Source organism: Bombus affinis, chromosome 13, assembly GCF_024516045.1.
Source record: "Bombus affinis isolate iyBomAffi1 chromosome 13, iyBomAffi1.2, whole genome shotgun sequence".
NCBI classification, from domain to species: Eukaryota; Metazoa; Arthropoda; class Insecta; order Hymenoptera; family Apidae; genus Bombus; species Bombus affinis.
In genome coordinates, this window is record NC_066356.1 from 8,617,808 (window position 1) to 8,637,706 (window position 19,899).

The 19,899-nt window shown below is 38.1% G+C and overlaps 1 protein-coding gene across 11 annotated transcripts in view; it reads left to right on the forward strand.

The window, feature by feature from the left end:
• Positions 1-1,859: 1,859 nt before the first annotated feature.
• Positions 1,860-19,899, forward strand: part of LOC126923488 (potassium voltage-gated channel subfamily H member 6) — a 143,378-nt gene continuing 125,338 nt past the window's right edge. For 6 of the 11 annotated variants that reach the window (XM_050736972.1, XM_050736973.1, XM_050736974.1 and 3 more), the window contains exon 1: positions 1,861-4,443. In XM_050736972.1, the coding sequence (XP_050592929.1) occupies positions 4,368-4,443 (76 nt within the window). In that variant the 5' untranslated portion in view covers positions 1,861-4,367. Of the gene's footprint in view, positions 4,444-19,899 lie in introns of all 11 variants that reach the window. The other 5 variants (XM_050736967.1, XM_050736968.1, XM_050736976.1 and 2 more) reach the window with 1 other exon arrangement.

The window sequence follows — 19,899 nt, forward strand, 5'->3', positions numbered from 1 at the left end:
TATTAGAACTAAATGAAGTACAGACATTGATTGTGGTTCATATCAGTACGTGTTGATATATGCTTTGAATATTTATTCGCTTCGAATATCTTTTCGATTTTAATTTCGGATGAAGCTTTTATGTTAGAGCTACGTATGTACATATACAGGAGATACAGAGATTGACTATAGTTTATGCAAGTATATATATACGTATATATATATAATTTCGAATATCTGTTCACTAGGATAGTAAGAATTATGTCGATAAAACAGTCTAACAATGATATCGGCAGTTGGATTTCCAAGTTCGTGCGTTGAATCTTTTCTTTGATTCTGTATTTGTATTTATTGAATTTCATGTATTCAAGGCGTTATCTCACTACATGCATCATCAGTATTACAATTAATATTTGTTTTTCTAACTGTAATTTGTAACAGTTTCCTGGTTTTACCCTGTGATAATCTTTGATTTCTTCACGATGCTGCCTTTAAACGAAAGATGTCAAACTAGTCGACACTAAAATCATACTATCGATAGATGATATCGATATTCATCGAGTATTCTTAAATAGCGTTAGTTGAAAGACAAAACTGATTATGAGTTCGATTCTTAATATAAATGTTAACAAGTGTTTGTGCCAGGATAAGAAAGAAGAAGCTGGTTTGGTGGAATGGACATTGACGATGAGATCTTTGCCCAGAAGCTTGTTATCTCGACATTCTACACGTTGCTGTCCACTCATCGCTAAATTATCCAGAATTGTCATCATGATATGAAAAGGTAAGTGTTTCTCGTTGAGATATTTAAGTTACAACTATGTATTAGTTTGTTACAACGCGATGGTTCAGAACGATCTATAATTAACCTCGTGTTTGAATGTGAGCTGCATCAAAGCTTGCTGATGGTTAAACAGAAAGAGACAATGTGTGTAGTTATATCGACCGGTAAAGCGCACGAACTAAGATATGTACATAAAATGGACAATAAAATGGTCACGACAAACGTATATCTAGAAATGTTTAAATGAGAGACTATTACTGAATCTAAAAACTATGTATACAAATGATTATTGAAATGCTACACGATATAATATATACGAATAAAAATTAAATTTTTCGTTAGCATAATATATGGGAGTAATTATTAGGATTAGGAAGATACAGGTTGTTTCAGAAACATTATTACAAACATAAAAATATTGCTTTCGTAATTTTATAATCCTTCTTTTAGTATATTATTTATGAGTAATTATTAAGATTTAGTATGCAAGATGACTTAGAGAAATCGCTGTACAATATAACGTATAATATAATATAAATATAAAAATGGTGCTTCTGTAAGTATTACGAGTGTTCTTGTATAATCTTTTTCTTTAGCGTGATATTTGGGCGTAATTACTAGGGTTTAACATACAGAATCTCTTAGAAAAACTACTATACACACAAAAACCGTACTTTTCTTAATTGCTTTTCTCAATTTTTAAATGAAACAATCCAAAGACAAAACTTAGGGATTTATGAATGTATAGATAGAAGTAGAACTCTGTTTTCATTTAATAATAACGTTCATAAGTTTCTCAAGTGCTACGTAACTAGCGCAATAACCAAAGAAACAATTTGACCCGTTCTTTTGGAAGAATCCACATTATCCAGTGACATCCCTTCCTGAGTGTACATCTGACCGGATTCCAACAGAACGGGGACAATACGGTGGAGAAAGAGACGCAGGACCTTATCAATATTATCACTAGCTCGGCGAGGGGATATGATAGGGCGGTGTAATCGGGTGGTGAGTGACGTTGGTGGGGACAGCCCAACGACGCAGGCGCCGCGTACGACCCCCCTAACGTACCATCGTCGCCGGCGTCGTCTTCGTCGTCGTCGTCGTCGCCGTCGCCGAGAGAGACGTCGGCCCGTCGTGCCTCCTCGTGTTTTCAGTTCCGACCGAACGACGGCGACTAACGAAACTGCGGAAAATCCTTCCGTGAGGGAAGCTTTTACTCTTGTTTCGTTCTCCTTCCGGCGTTTTGCTCGGCACGCGGCCTCGAGATGCCTCTTCGCCGGTAGACGCACCGACTCAAAAGGTGGGAGCACGCGGGAAAGCAACAGTGTTTAGCGATACAAGCCCGTGGATACGGTGCCGGTTGTCGAAGGGAAGTTACTCTCGTTTGGAACGTTCCTTTAGTTAGAATACATCGGAGTACGCTGAGAGCACAGTGACGCAGGAGCTTCGATTTTGGACCTGCAAGGCGTGGTGGCCAGGAGAAGAATGTAGTTGTTCGAACACAGACATTCGTTTTGTACATTCGTTGGATTTTATACGTTCTGTGTAAATTATTGAAAACATGCGAGTTGCCTTGTACGAACAAAAGGAGTACATTAGAGAGAATCGATGAAACAAATAGTGGTTTCGGTGGGTAGTGTCAGTGGCCGTCGCCAACAGGTTACAAGAGCCGATGAGTATTTCGAGAAATATCGGGAGAAATCGTAAGAGGCACTCGTACGATCCGCCTGTTTATTGTTGCGGAGAATGAAGAAGAAGTATAAAAATAACTGTCCCTGAGTTCGAGCTGAAATGCACAACCGCCTGACCCCCACGAACCAAGTTATTCGATTTAGGGGAGTGTACTACGTTGCAACGTGTAATCGCGAGCAACGATCGTAGTGAATCAAAGTCGAGACCCGCGCTTTGGCATTTTCGTATTAAACGCAACTACAAATCCACCACGTGCCTTTCTCGTTGTCATTTCGACGGTTCGTTTCCCCTTCTCTTTACGATTAATCCTCGCTCCTTTCGCTTCTTTCCTAGACATACATATACACGTACAGCCATGATATCCGCGATTCTTTCGTTTCACCCGCTTCGCGTTTCCGCAACCATCGTGGAACAGGTGTCAGCGTTCGTGGAATTCGAGCATTCGTCAATGGCGTTCTACCACTGAACTCGTGGGATCGACGTCTATCGTCGTGGAGACGCACAGCACACCCAGAGAACATTTCCCGAGATACCCACTCAACAACACTTTGTGGAAATGTCCGCACAATGCGCTTCTTCGAGACGTCTACTGTTCATTCCTCCGGATGTAGAGAAGTTTGACTTCGAGCCGACGAGGTCGAAGCTTCTCCGAATTTTCAACGGAGAATCTGCCGCCGAGAAGGTGCGATCGTACGGGTCAACGTTGCTCAGACAGTTTTCCGATTTCTTCAGAGACAACCGAGTGTCGAGGTACTCGCGACACGTTGTCCTTTGGCTGTCTTAGAAAGCAATTCTAAATTAGCTAAACGAAACAACAAAGGAGAAACGAAGAAAAGTTTAGAAAAGAAAATTAATTAGGGAAAATTAGCGCGATTCGAGGAACCAAGGGAAAACGTGGATCATCGGTGAAGAAAAAGAGGGAATTTTCGTGCACAAACGCAGAACGAAATCGTCTTAGATCATTAACACGACGTTTTCCAGATTTCTGGTGCCCTGTTCTGGAATTCGTGGGAACACCATTCGTGTGGCGCGTGCTATATCAACTATAAATAGATGTTCTCTCGCGTGGATTGTACGTCTTGAGCCAGGGCAGACATCAGAGGTATATACAGCGGAACCTCGTGTCACGCACGTCGAGACGACATTTAGGCTCGACCTTCTCTTGTGTCCTTGGATCAACTGAGAGGATGAACCATATGTCACTTGCTACAGCCTGTTTCGATCTTTAGATACATCTAGGTAGACGAGTATTGGGTCCAAAAAGGAAGTCAAACGAAGACATCCAGCCTTCTCGTAAGGCGAACGTATCGACTCTGTCCACGCAGCTTCGTATGCGAATTTTGTACAACAACAACACCAAGAAACAACGATACTCTCGCGGAAGACGCAAAAGTAATTTAACGTAATAGAGGGGTGTTCCTCGAAGTAAAAGGCAAAGGCACACGCGTTACTGTTAAGTGCAACTGACATTATACTTTGTGGCCACTTTTCTTCGTTCACTATCTCCTCTCATTTTTTGTATCTACGTAAAGGAGTCTAGAAACAAAAAAAAAAAAAAAAGAAAAAAAAAGAAAAGAACATCAATTCGTCGTCCGACTAGCAACGAATCTTCTCCTTCGTTTTCTTCTCATTCTTTTCTCTAATCGTTCTTTAGGGGAAACAAAACAGGGTTTACACACTGGGAACGAATTGTGACGAACATCGCCGATATTAGCTGGTGCTTCTCTTTGTCATCGACGATCATTATGCTCAACTCGTGCTGTGCTTTTTTCTACCGTGCTTGTACGCATGCTGCGAGTGTTTTTTCAGTGCTGTAGTGTTACACGTTAATTATTAAAAGCAGGCTTAACGAGCCTTCGATCGAACGCCAAACGTCTCGTCGGCCCAGGTACCTGGGAATATTCCTGCGATGCCTGTTAGACGAGGTCACGTGGCGCCCAGGACAACGATCATCGAAACTATCATCAGGAAGTTCGATACTCACGGTGAGCCTGGGTAACATCATACGAGACAAAAACACTCGAATCAATCAATGTTAATGAATTCTTTTGAAGTAATTTGTATTTCCTGTAATAATTTCTGCAATTCGACATGAAAGATTGGAAAATATTTACATTCGTCGATCGACATATTTCGATAAATTAGAAACACTATTTCGACTCGTGATTAATTTTATATTATATTCCAAAGCAGTATTATTTTTTTATTATTTTTGAAGCAATTTCATTCATTTTAATTGAGATATCTGAAGTTCTGTCTTCGTTGACGTTGAAAATACAATCGCTTATTCTTTATCGCGAATTTTAGCAGGGACGCAATTATACAAAATCATAAGCCTCGAATAATTTATCACGTGCCATTTATATCTCGGTTAGACGTCGATACCGAGCAATTGCACAGTGGAAAATTTTCATTAAAATTAGATAACCAATTTCACGGTTTGTCATTTGTTTTCATTATCATTCGTCGTATCGATCAGATCGAAAGAGAGGAAAAAAAAAGAAACTAAAACGAGGATGTTGGAATAACGAGCGTGATAAAAAAATAAAGATCAATTTCCAACATTTGCCTTGAATAAGTACGCTTCTCCTTCGTAATATTCGTGGTCGTATAAAGTTTAATGAAAGTTTTTTAAGAGGCGCGCAACTTCCCTTCTCGGGGAAGATTAAAATAAAGTTAACAGCTCGAGGGTTGTCGTTCTAGCTGGCTAGATATAATCGAAGTTTTTAGAACTGTTCCACCTGATATGGAACGAGTAGGCATCGAGCCAGAACTCCGTTTTCAATATTATTTAAAACATCTCGGCGGAAGGCGAGGTTTTATGGAAGGGGATAGAATAGGGGATGGAATCGGTTAAATGGAGGAAAGGGGTAGTTCTGTTTCACACTAGGACAATGCATGTCACTGGCAATATCACTCGAGGTATGCCTAAAGTCCTTGCAAGGGAAGGCAAAGCTAGAGGAAACCGACAGGTTTTTCAGATGTGCGATTGATCGCGGTAAAACGAACTAGAGCGCGTATTTTCTTTCGTCTTCTCGTTGTTTACTCGTACTACCTTGCTGAAAGATTAGCTGTCTCAGAAGTCTTTATTAGAATTCCAGAATTTTATCTAGAGATCTTTATAAACTTCACCTTATCATAAGATAATGGCTTCCTAAAGTTTAATGCAGAATAAATTGTTCGTCTGTTCGTTTTCTCCTTGAAAAGTTCTATTAAATTTTATTTAGAATGCAATATGGAGTTCTAGCCTATTAATATTAATAAATCCCATTTTAGTATCGCAGACGATATACACAATTATCTTGATTGTACTTTAATGCCGATAATTTTATACTGATTACACTTTATGATCAGTCACTGCCTGTTTTATTGTTTAATATCTTTTAGTCTTCCTAACACGCATATAAAATGAATTATCTTCTAGTTGTTTTCCTTTAAAACATACCGTTGAATTTCGCGTCAGTAACGTGGAAGGTATAAGTAATTTTCTTCACGATCGGTCGTTGATATACGACCGAACACTAAACGTGCTTTCATAGCTGAGCTTGTGCGGATTAAGTGCTCGAAAGAGTCTTTAATCCTTTGCACAAAGGATCTGGCAGGCTTGCGCCGAACGATGCGGCTTTCAGCAAAATATTTTCTTCCTTCTGTCAAAAAGTGCGAAATAAATAAAAATCCATTTATTTAATTCTGAAAAAATTCAATACGCTTAATTTGTATCTTTTTTCTACATATTTTTATGGAAACATATAACCGTAAGAAAATTTCACCTACATTTTATTAGAAAAGTGGGATACGTGCAAATACTTTTTAGAATCGCTATATAGGAAATATTGAAAGTATAATACTCGTTATAAGGTTCAGTAAGTGAAACAAATCTCTGCTTAGATATTTTAATTCTATTTTACAAAATATGAATTTATTTACCTAAACATCCACCGTTTTTATCTCTTTCTACCGTTGCCTTTTTTATATCACGTTCGTTCCCCATCTTTACCGAGGAGATTTGATAAGAATTCAGATAGCAAAGTAAGTCGATGAGGTCGTGGTATCATCGCTTGTTAACAAAAGCAGCGGCTGTCGTACGGAAGGGCGGGCGGTAATAGGCATTAACGCGATAAATTCTTGGGAAACCTCTGTAACGCCAATTTATATAATAAAAAATATGTATGCCAGCCCCTTCAGGGTGGGCTTTTGTCCCAGTGGCATTGCTGCCCGTCAAGCCTTGGCTTCTAATCTGACGTCCTCTCTATAGTATGTACATCCAACCGCGTTTCGCTCATTTTTCCTCCTTTCACCCTATCTCCGCGCTCCTTATTCACCAACAAGCCATCTTTTCGATACTCTTCAACTGTCTTCTTGTATCGTAATCGAATACGACAACGGAGGACAATATATATCTTACACGCAAACACCGACAGATCGTAGAGTAGTAGCCCTTGAAAACGTTAAATAATTCCTAACCACGATGACTGCGCGATCGATGAAGCATCTATAACGCACAGGACTTCCTTAGACCAATAACGATCCACCTACGGATTTTTCTTCTCCACGCGTTAATATCTCCTAACTTTGAAAATATTAGGTTGTTGGAAAAATTCAAAGTTCTATTGATGATGAATATATTCTGTATTACATATGACGAGATTAGGAGAGAATCGCTTGTCATGAATTTTAGCTAAATATTTAAATATGTTTAGGATAACTGTTTCTAATTCAACATACTAAAATTAATTTGTTAGGAAAGTTTCGTTTTTGAACGAGATATCGGATGCTAGTTAGAATATTCAGTATAATTATAATAATTATTTCTTTTTATTTTTACTCAATTTTTGCAATAATAAAAAATTGAATAGTCGTATAAATATTATATTAACGGTTTAATCACTACTTGAACAAACTTTAGCTTGTTGTTAAAAGAATAGTTTTCTGAAAAAGTAGAGTTACATGACAGATAACCATGCAAAGAAACGAACCACGTATTATTTAACAAAATGTAAAGTCTTTTGTAACTCTAATCACGGTTTTCCTAAATTAAAGGTTTTATCGTTTGTTCTTCTTCATCATTCTTCTTCTAAGCCTCTAATTTTTGTCAGGAAATATTTCACTCCGTAATAGGAATTTCCATCTAATCCCTGTGTAAGTTTAAGATAATATATCGTTCAATAATAAAACCTCATGGTTTCACGGAAAGCAGAAAGTTCAAACGGTCACGAGATCCCATTAAAACACGTTCATTGTCAACAAATGATATACCGATATTCACAGATATACTTAATTCGGTAAATTACTATTACGAATAATCGTGTCATCAATCATGTTCAGTTGTTTATCCATGTCAAGGTCAGGCTGTTTGTCAAGCACACCCTGGATTCTGTACACGCGTGTACGATTAGGTCGAAAATGTGACACTAGGAACCTGGCACGGTTCGTTTTCGTGTATGAAACTATTAAAAGCCGACAATTAGGGCTGTGGCTGGGTTTAAATTGTACTTTAGGGTGGAATGCCGATACCGTCGTTCTTGCTTATAAATTTCATCCTTATCTTGAAATCATTTTATTTTCTTTACCCTATAATGACGATCCAACGGTTGACAAAATTGTCACGAGAAAAACGGAGAAGGGGAGGAAGCTTTATATGTATCGCAACCACAAACATCATTTTATTTATACGGAAACGGAGTATGAATTTTATGAGCCGTGTTTATTGGAGCTGTCTTAAACAACGAGCCTAAATTGCCGAATGAAATAAGCACGTAAAGATCATTGGAAGCGATAATTACATTTTTGTTGCTTTCTTTATTGTAATGTCACTTTATGGCTGGAAAGACATAAAGTAGCAAACATAAAATAGCTAGAAGTGGAAATAACACGTAAGGTAGATATATAAGAAACAAAGTATATACATATAGTTGACAAAGTTATATAGAAATCAAAGGTATAACTATTAAAGTCATATTATATTTGCTAAAAGAAAGGTTGGAAGTTTCATATTCGAAGGAGAAGAAATTTATTACTATAAAACTTTGACTACATATTTATAGCACATTTCTGAATAGTGATATGATTTTGTATCGGTTAGTGTTCTCTTGGTTTATTGAAATCATTGAAAAGTGGAGTTTCTCCTTGTTTATTTATTTATCAACAAAAGAGATTCGCTTGTAAAAAATGAAGAAGAGAAAGAAAATTATACAAGTATGAGATACTGAATGGTCTATAAAACAACAGTAAAGTGAACGCACAAGCTTGTTGCAACAACCCCTCCAATCCTGACTAGATATGATCTATGATCTCAAAAAGAACTGTCCAAGCTATGTGACATAAAAACGTGTTTTTTTTCTCCCTCTCTGAATTTTTGGGGAGGAGCGAAGGGAAAAGTAGGTCAGAGAGCTTTTCAAGGTCTGAATCTATTCGACCATGGTACGTCGCCTGCTCGATGAATCACCGATTCCATTGGAATTTATGAATTTGTACGCTTGTTGGCTTTTCCTCGTGATAATCCGCTTTTCGACTCCGTTAATCGCGAGAGGGAAACGCCAGCTAATGTCGACAAGCTGAGTCAGATTTCCACGAAATTCTTACCACTTTGGCGCCAAACGTCGACTCGAACTTTCAAACTAAATTTTTGGTGAATTCCAGCACTTGGTCGCGTGATGAAATAACCTTGCGGACGAAAGTAGTTCTCTTATTTCCTTTTCTTTGAAATCGATTTTACGTTCGTTCTGGCAAATGTTTAAATTAATACGGAGATTACAGACGAAGAATGTGTTATCAATTAATCGCATCTACCAAACTTGTCCTGTTATTTGACATTTGAAGTTAAATACATTACAGACGAAGAATGTGTTATCAATTAATCGCATCTACCAAACTTGTCCTGTTATTTGACATTTGAAGTTAAATACAAGGTTGTTCGAAAAGTTTGTAGCGTTTTTGTTACAAACATCTATTATATAATTAAAACTATCGAACAAATACTGTTTTCGTTTGGATGCAAATGAGAATGAAAGGAAAGTTTCAAGAATTTGTTAATTAAACAGTACCCAAAAAATTTTGAATCTTAAAAAAGAACTTTGTATTTTTGCTGCTGTAATAATTAGTCTTGAAGACAGCCACCAATTCCTAGTCGACTAACATTCGCATTAATAAACACCTACGCTTCTGAATATCAAATCTACTTCTTATAAACACAATTTAAACATTGGAGTCGCGTTGAATCGGCGTTTTAGTCTTTCACGACAAACAATTCGAACCTCCATGAAGAAGATAGCGGAAATTCCGGCTAGTCAACAACAGAATGCACGCGTTTCCGTGTTTCTTTCCTCTTCTTTTTATTTTTTCGCTGCTCTTTCCTGTCGTTTACGAGCGCCATACCTGTACATAATAACGAGAATACGTGTGCTGCCGCGCGATAAATTCGTGCAGAAACTTTGGGCTGTTGCCAGGATGGATATTTAAAATTCTCCGTGGTTCTCCACGAACCCTCAGCTTTTTTTCACTGCGATGGACGAAGGGAAGGCATCGCGGATGCTATGGACGTTAATGCACGGGTTCATCAAGTCGGTTGCCAATCCAACCGATTGCTATAATTACCATTGCGTCGAATGCATTATTCACGATTTGCTGTCGGGGCCGCGATTATGAATAATTTCACGTCATCGAGCGCCTTATCAGCGAATATGTCGTTGCCGGCAACTGTGTTCGTGTAACGCTTCTTGTGTGAAAATTCTTGTGTGAAATGCACCAGCCGAATACACGATTCGTTACTTAGCTTCAATTTACCGTTGCAATCGTATGCACTTTTAATTTCGTCGCAAGAATACCTTCGAGTTTTAGAACGATCCAATTCTCAAGCGTTAGGGCGTGGATGAAGGAACGTAGGGGCGCCAGGTTGGGCTAGATTATGTATGAGGGGTGAAATCTAAATTGGAGCAGAGACGATTGTGCTTAGATTCGATTGGCTGCGTTTCCACGCGTACTCTGGTATTGATAGATACGGAAATCATTAGACAGAGATTAATACAGGTGTTTGACAATGGAATTTAGGCAACTTGAAAATTGAGAAACACTTGAAACTGTGGAAGTATAGTTTAAGCGATGCCAATAACGAAACTGTTCCTTCTTTCGGTAAATATAAAGTTTATAGGGGGTAAAGGCAACCTTTAAAGTTAGTTAATTAATCACGATCGTGATGAAATCGCAATGTGAAAAAGAGGAACATCTAAATTAATCAATTTTAATATTTTCAATCTTCCAAGCGTATTTGATCATTGAATTTTTAAAGTGTATTTTCTTTACTTATTTCCCAATTATCAGAGCCGTTTCATGTAGCAAGAAGAATGTTTTCGTAATACTTAAAAAAATGTGGAAAGTATAAAGAAGAAGGACCTAAAAATAATTAAGGAACAAAGTAGCAACCTTTGCATTTTTCGTATACCCTCACGGTCGATCCTTTTTGGCTGGGTCTCGTTAACTTTTAACGAAATCCATACCCTTACTCAGTCGCCTATGCAAACAAAGGCACGCTCTAGTACATCTTGGGGCTAATTAAGCTCGTGGTTTCCGAGTAAATATTTTCATAAGACGGATCACTTAAAATTCTTTCTTAGCGAGTTAGGGCGGCAAACCGGAAGTTTCACGACATCACGGAGGATCCCGTAATCAGAACGTAAGAAGCCATCGTCGAAAATAAAACGAAGGCGAATCAGAAAGCGGGCCCAACAAATGTTCAAGAAAATTTCATCAATTTTAGTTAAATGTCGAAAGTATTTTCTCGTAAATTCATACTAATTATTGTATTGATATTTAGATAAATAATTTTCATGCTTGGTGGTACGGAGTTCTAATTTAATATGGTTTTCATAATTAGCGACGCAGAGCATGTGAACATGCATCAAATATATTGGAAATGGAACATAAAATGTCATAAAGAAATCGAATAACTGTTATTGCATCTCTCGATTCTTTAATGATAGATAATTCATTAATAGATAATATATAGAATAATGTATAATAATAAATAATGATATATGATGCATAATATATAACAATTGACAATAATATAGCCATATTATAGTAATATCATATTAGGAGGCACGAGTGTATTAATCATTCACAAACTTGAACTCAAAATACGCACGAAAGCTATTTTCAGTCACGTGAATTATATATGTATGCGCATAAGGATTGCCTAGCGTAGTTTTCCTAATAGAAAAGTCATCGTCTCAACCTCGATACCTTTTTGAGTTGAGTTGATTGTCATTTGCTTGGGAACGAATCCCTCGACACACGGTTCGAACGCCACGAACAATTCCATTTGCAATTGCAAGGCGACCCGATACTCGTGAAATAAGTGAAAATAAACTCGAACATTGTTCCCAGTTAACCCATTTGCGTACTAAGTTCTTCCGACTGGTCCCAAATATTGCCAATATGATGGTAATAGTCGTGTCTCGTTAAAGTGGCAATGAAATTTCAAAATGTTTTATACGACACGTAGAATATACACATAAAAGTTATCTATGGAAAGCGTTAAAACATATGAGATTCTTGGACGAGTTCTTGGCTCTTCATGAGAACCAAATAATGACGTATTACTACGTGATGGATGGATTATTTGTTTCTCAGGATGTTTCGTGGGAAGGAAAGCAGAGATCATTAGCATTGCGATGTTTCTTCTCGTCGACACGATTCGCGAATTTTCGATCTGTAACACGTTCCGATTCGTTCGCGAGACGATTCCTAGAAATTGATGCGATGCCATATATCTGAAGAGGTTATTTTTCATCGTCGATGTTGATCGAATCGTACATGAATCGAACACGAATCGAATGGTCTGCAATTTTCGCGGAAATCTTAATTCGTTCGTGTCGCGTGCAAAACACGCGTCTACTACGCGTGGCATCTGTGATTTAACGTAGACCACATGTGTCGCTGAAATATCTTTCGAAATTGAGTACTGGCCTAGGCACCATTCAAATTAGTGTTATAAATACGTGTGATATTTCGCTGGAAGGGGATCGTTTCGGACATTCCTACATTACTCGGAAAATTGTTTATAGCTCTTGGAATATTCGCGTCGTCTGGGTTAGTTTTTCGCGACAGATCGTTAACACTTGCTCAATGGCGCATTCTATTAATAGCCTTGCGAGCTTTGTCTTAAAACGCCTTTCGTATTATCTTTTCGATTACGAAAACAAAGAGAAGAGCTTGGTTTGACTAATTGATGTGTCTTGCAATTTTCAGTTCAAGCGATTCTCCAATGTCTGTGAAAATAATTTTAACGGTTTACCGAATGATTTTGCAGTCTTATGAAAATCTTCTTAAAATATCTTCCATATTATCCCCGTAATTTAGTAAAGAGAAAAAAGAAACAGGTATAGCTATAACCAATTATTGTTTCGTAACTTCTTGTACAAGTCTTTTTAGCACGCTTACGGTAACGATCTTAACGATTTCCTGAATTGTATTTACGTTAAATTCCACTGATCCTTTCGTAGCCTCATAAAGATTTTCTTAAGATGTCTCCTGCTTTTCTTAGGCTTATGGGGATCTTAAGACAGCTTTCATATTATTCTTCCGATTTAAAGAAGCTAAAAGGAAGGAGAAGAAGGAGATGCCAGTTTAGTCAGTCGGTGTCTTGTATTTTCAGTGCAAGCCTTTCTAGAACGCTTATGGAAATAATTACCACGGCTGGTGCAAGCGACGCGCAATTTTCGCCCCTAGGGAGTTCTTTGAGCGTCCAGCTGTGCGGTTTATTGTTTTTCATTTGCTCGATGCTGTGCAGTCGATTCGCGGGTTCTTTGAAGATATCTCCCTTCATTTTCACGACTCACTCGTCGGTGTATCTGCAACGTCGCGTTCAAATAGTCGTTTAATTGCGTCGTTTTAACCAAAATTAAACGTAGACCGTGATTTCATACAGGATATCATTCAACAATCGCCGATATGATTGCTTTTCTTAATGCGAGAATTTGCCATCGAAGAATAATACCTTCGAATTCGATAGCGCGAATCCACGCGATGAAAATAAACCATGATCGAGCTTGAAATTTCCCAGAGACCTTCATTCGATTATGGCCCAGTATCGAGGAGCCTGAGAATTCAATAATTTCCACTAAAATCTAATCCGATTTTCAAGGTATGGAAATCTATCTTCCGTGTATAATCCGCGTGTTATCCTAGAAACGAGATACCAATCTAATTTTCTTCCGACTCGAAATATTCATCAGCCACGCTGGTTAAACTTTTAAACGACTACTGCGAGCAGCGAAATAACTCGTAAAAATTGATAAATGCAATATTATCGTTAAACATAGGTATAGTGATTTAGATATTGTTTTATCGAGGCATGAAAATTGTTTCAGGATAATAGATACTTTATAGAAGCTTGCAACAAATTGCAAAATTTCTATAATTTAGAAAATAAATTATTTGAAATTCTTTTTAACAACTACGATGTTAGGAAACGCACACAAGAGTTCGCGATTTAAATTATCCGAGAAAGAGATTGCAAATGAAACGTTGTACTGGCCCAACGTTGATTCCTGATACTTGAAAAACATGCAACGTAGCACTGTGTTGTTGCTTATCAAACGTAGATATTCCTTCTTTTTATAGTATTTCCTTGCACATTTCAATATAAGAATTTCTTAGTTAGTTTTCTTAGTTTTCATGTGTACATGCAATCTGTCTTTTTTCCCCGTTAATCTTATAATCGATATTTGTATACCTATACGATAACATTGAATAGATAAATTTTGATAACCTACCCCTCAAGGAATCAAACGCGATCATTTTTAGACTTGGCAGATCTCTTCATCCGATGCCCCTAATAAGATTGATGGTTTCGAGAGTAGCTGTCGGTTTCATCCACCATGACGCAGTCCCTCGAAATATTCCAATGCGTTGAGTTACGGACCGCAAAATCTTAGATTGTCGTTCTTTCGCGGAACTTCTATTTTCTTCGGCGACACGAGGCGCAAGTGCGTTCTTGGCACGGAAGGCCTGCTGCATACTTCACCGGAATCCCCGGTGGACATCGGTTTAAAGAAACCGTGCAGAAACGATGACTAACGTCGCCAGGAGGGCCGCGAGAGCAATGAAGAAAGCAGCGCGGGAGGAAAGTTACCAAATCCTCATTCACCTCCTCGACGACGATTCCAATCTCATAATTCAATGACTCGTTCCACTTTCCTGATTTCCAAGCGGTGTATACCCATGCGTTACGCGCGCCCTGGCTAACGTAAACAAAATATCGACGCAGATTTTCCGCTTGGTCGTGCGATATTTGTTCTGTAGCAAATCGTATATTTAAGGCCCCATCGCTCTTACAAGCTTCCTTCGACCTTGTTTCTCGCCGCAAAAACCATTGAGACATATTTCAGCTTGAAAAGATTTACAACAAGTTAAGGAGACAGTCGTTTCATACGAGTGAGGTAAAATTATTGGTGAAATTTGACAAGTTACCAGCTTGTAGCATTTGTAACATTTTGGCGAAACGTTATAAAATCATAAAGCTCGATGTAAATTCAACGTAACGAAAAGATTTATAACGAATTGGGAATAAGGACGTTTTACATAATTAAACTAACGTTATTAGTTACCGGCATTAATATACATTTTAATCAGACTTTAGAATTGCTACAATTATAAAATTCAACCTGTAAGCTGTACCGACGACGAGTCATTAATAAACGAAAACAGTGGTTGATGCGTTTGTAAACAACTTGCATAAACGTTTACGTACACCCTACTAACATTATTAATTAGTAAATTAACGTTACAAGGGTTCGTTCCCAAACTTTCGTCCTTCTCACACGCTTCGACCTTATTTTGCAAACGCAATTTTCATTAAAACACTTTTGAGCACCGAAAGATCGAAACCAGGTTGGGAAACGCGAAGAAAGCTTTAAATAAAAATCTCGCAGGGATCATGTTGAGATATACACACTCTCAAAATTAGCCTGGGACTACAAACACGTCAACCTTGCTGCAACGACGTTGTAATTCAACTTCCCTGGTTCTAGCACAATATCGACAGGTTGGAGGCGCTCTTCCGCCTTTTTTCGCTTTCCTCTTTCTTATCCTCCGCGCTCTGTTGTGGCCGAAGAGAAAACCTGTTCGACCTGGGTCACAGACGGATCACGGGCCAGTTCTATGTTTATATATAGGATGTTTAAATCGAACCGCGTGAGCGGATTTAACTTTAACGCGACGACAAGGTCGCTCCAGCTTGTCACAACATTTGCTTGTGGGCTAGCGTGACTACATCGTATTTTCGGGTTTTCGGCTATAAGACGAATCGGCCGACTCGGCTTTATCGTTCAAGGACGGTTCAGTGAGATAAATCGAGAATCATCGCGGAGTGTATCGATGCAGTGGATCGGCCATATGCAAACTGTAATCCGTTCTGTTGAATGCAGCCACGAATTAACAGACGATCAACGGGGGCGATCCTGGATTCTCTTGGAAGTTTGCTTTGTTAGCTTGTTACGTATCGCTACCGAAGAAAGCTGCGCGTCTTTTCCAGTTCTTCGTCAACTTTCGCTGATGCATAGCGATTCGTGAAAGTGTCGGAATGGATTACTTAACCTTCACTCTTTCTGAATGCTTTGTGTGGTTTGTATGAGATATTCTGGAATTTTGTTACGAGTTTCCTGAGATATAAAGTATCGTGACTGGTATTGGTAAAATTTCAAAGGAATTCTAAAATGTATAGCAATTCATTAGATTTTGTATTGTGTACTGTGGTGAGTCATGGATATTACAATTGTACAGAATGATTCACATAACTTGTTCACCTCGTAAGGTATGCGTTTTATAAAGGAAAAAATGCTTTCTAGAGAAATTACACGTTATGATTCTTTTTCGTAAACAACTTATTCGTTTACGAGATATGAAGTTGTAAATTTTTTTTAATGAAATTCATAAAAGATTATCGTGATAAATATTCAAATATTTTCATGGATCATTACGCACATGATAGACTGCATAAAAAGAACATTCAACGATAAATTGTTGCGATACTTCAAGTAATATATCTCGATTGAAATGTATTAATTTGTTAAAAGGAAGTAACACGTTTAAAAGGGCGATAAATAATAATCGATTTAATAATAAATAATGTAACGTGGAGGGACATTAAAGGCGACCCCATGGAGATAAGAATAACGCTGCTTTTCTATCCATAAATACGAAACATTGATTTATAGTTGTCAGATTGGATAATTTAACATGCGTCATATGGCGTTTACCGCAACTCTAAATCCTCGTATTGTCGTGGCGGAAACAAAACTCGCAGTAAGTTCCAATTCCGTATATTTATAACCGACCGAGTGGCTATGTAAACGTGAAATGTCGTTTGTTACGATAGAATTGGTACACGGTGCCAGTTTCTGCTCTCCGATTTTATAGAAATTTCGCTAGAAATTAAGATAGCGTTCCTTAAGAACATTCTTTTGGGAAAATCGTATTTATGCTTCGCGCCATAACTTCAATAGGGAAGATTGAAAGGAAATTTTAAGATATCTGCACAATGATATTCCTTTGAAACTTTTTTACATTGACATTAATTCTTAAATCGTAGATGAACGATTGAGAATCGATGTTTCACGTTCGATTTTGGCATGCTTTCAACATTCACGATGATTGCGTCCTTTCATAAAAATTCATAATTTTTCACTGTTACTTTCTCTGCGTAAAGCAAATAGTTTTTAACCCAAAAGTATTCGTTTAACACTTTTTTCAGATTTAATTTCTTTTCTAGTTTACATTATAGCGGAAGACTTAAGAATCGATTCGTCAGAAATATTCTACAATCTCATCGATAAGCATCCCTTCTAAATCTTCTCCAATTTAAGTTCGTCCTTTTTACTTGTAAATTGTGGAACACCCCGTAACGATTGACACAACTTTTACGTAATCTGATAAACTTTCAGAATTCGCATATAGCTGTATCATTTTCAGAAACTCTCGATTAACACTTTCACTTATCACTTACTCCACGAACTTTATCTTGAAAACGATCGCAAGCATTTGTCCCCGGTTCTTGAAAACGGATGTATATCTATGCTCATGGAACAGAAGAAATCGAGGACCGTGATCAGTTTAGCGACTCGAAAAGATAAGAGAGCCGAGGCGGTCAGTATTTTGGAACAAACGGATAGCAAAGTAGTTCTCGCGGCTAAGTGACATCCTTGGCAAAGGGCCCAGCCCTGCGAGCCTGTCTCCGATGCGAACTCGGCAAGATCTATTTCTAGTTCGGCCGATAAACTCGCCACAGCGAATGAGATTCGTAAAAAGAACCCACGCGTCTCGTTTGTCCCTAGTCTATCCACGATTCGTACTTGTTTTCTCGTAGGGTTTCACGCCGCCTAATCGCGCGGTTAGATTGTACGGCCTTCTAAAACGATTCCGTTTGAAAATTCCTTTGATCGTGTCGTGATACATTCCCGGATAGCCCTGAGTCACCGGAAGTGCAAACCCACTGAAAATGATCGTGAATCCTCGCTACCGTTGCCACAAACCGAGAATTAATGAATACAATTTGCGGAATTTGATTATTTTAATATCGTACAGTTGTGAAATTCGAGAATCTTCGGCTACTGAAAGATTTGAAAACTTAAAGATCTAAAAATTCTATGCTTCTATAGTTTTCCTAAGATCCAAAACTTCAAAAGCTCAAAAGTTTCAAAGTTTGGAAATTTGAAAATTTCAAAGTTTCAAATTCGAAACTTTTAAACGTTTAGAATTAAAAAATTCCATCGTTGCATCGGAATATTAGACAGGAGATAGATAGACCAGATAGAAGACCAGAATACTGATTGTTACGATGATCGTGCAACGTCAAAAATGGAAAAAATTCTCTCTCGCGATTGCCATTGATTGATTTTTGCCTTGATTTCCTAACAAATATAAAAGCACCAAAAAATGATCGACGATTAATCTTTGTGGTCGAGCTATGCTTTGTTGCTAGTCTGATTGCGGACGGTATAGTGAAAAGGAGTATTAATCATGGTTAAACTACTGTACGCGAAGCTGCCACTTCCAACACCGCTCACTATTAGCCAGTAATTACTATCGATCAATCAGAATCACAGAACGAAGCGATATTGATTCACTAGTAAAAGAAAACTGCAAATATCGTTGTGTTAACGTTCTAATTATTTCTACGAATATGTTTGTTAAACATTTCGATGAAGTTATCTCGTGCGGAAATTAACGAGATTTTCTGATATGATAAATGAATTGAAAGTCGGATAATCGAATGCAAAGACATTTATAAACATTGTCACGTTTATACATCGAATCAGCATCATACGTGACAAATATTTAATGACAGACGAAGGACGCTTTAAGCCACGCTATTAATTAACAAATAATAGTAAAACAGCTTTTATTCGCTGCTCTCTTAGATAATCAATTCTTACGCGAGTTTTCGTAATTGCTAGCACTTTAGTCGAATTATTATGCTACGAATTTATTACCTGAGGAACGGTAGTAGCGGAGGCTGTACGAGAAAATGAAAATGAAACGGATGAATTTATATGTTAACGGGATGGGCTAAATCACTTCTTTGACACCATGGAACCAGAGTTTTAATCTTGCCTCGTATTACAAAATACGCGGTTGTTTCGCTTTGGGAAACTGCAAAATTTAACGCGCGTTATATCATACATGTTCCCTTTAAACCGTACGCGCTCGCTTTAAATTCCGAGCTACACGTTAAACAAATAAAATAACACTTGTAAATATGGAAAATTTTTCATATTTTCGATATCCGGGTCGTTGATATTAGTGAAAGCGATATTACAAAGATTTTTCTCATTTTTGATAGTTCTTTGGTAGTCCACTTAATTTCCTACTTTAAATTCTCCACTATTAAATAAATAACAGCAATAGAAAATATACATCGCTCTCCAATCGTTTAATGCCTACAACAGCATTATCACAAGAAATGTTTATCCTAGCCGAAATATTCTTCTTCGATTCTTCCACTCAATTTCTCGCGACATTTTATCCCTCTGTCCGAAACATTCAAACATACCCGTCGTTTGCTCCAACTTGTATCTATCGATTTCACAAGTTTTCTCTACCTTTTGATCCGCCTGTCCGATTCTACGAGCCATTTGCTCCTAAATAGCACGGCATTTATCCATTGCACGTGCGTCAACGCGATTCGATTCATAAGCCGACGTTGGATCACGTGCGCCGCGTTGCATCCGGAACCGATGATTTCGCCCGTCGATGTTTAAACAGGCTGTCGATGGTCACGTAATATTCGTGATAATTTCATCCGGCACATTCCCCCTGGCGTTGGTCAACAATGCCACGGGCCGCGCGTTCCTGCGCATTTTCAATTTTCCTTCATTAAACGCGACTGTCCTTCGCAGAATGCTTAAGCATCGAACGGGGACGAGACGAGGGTGAACCGATGGTAG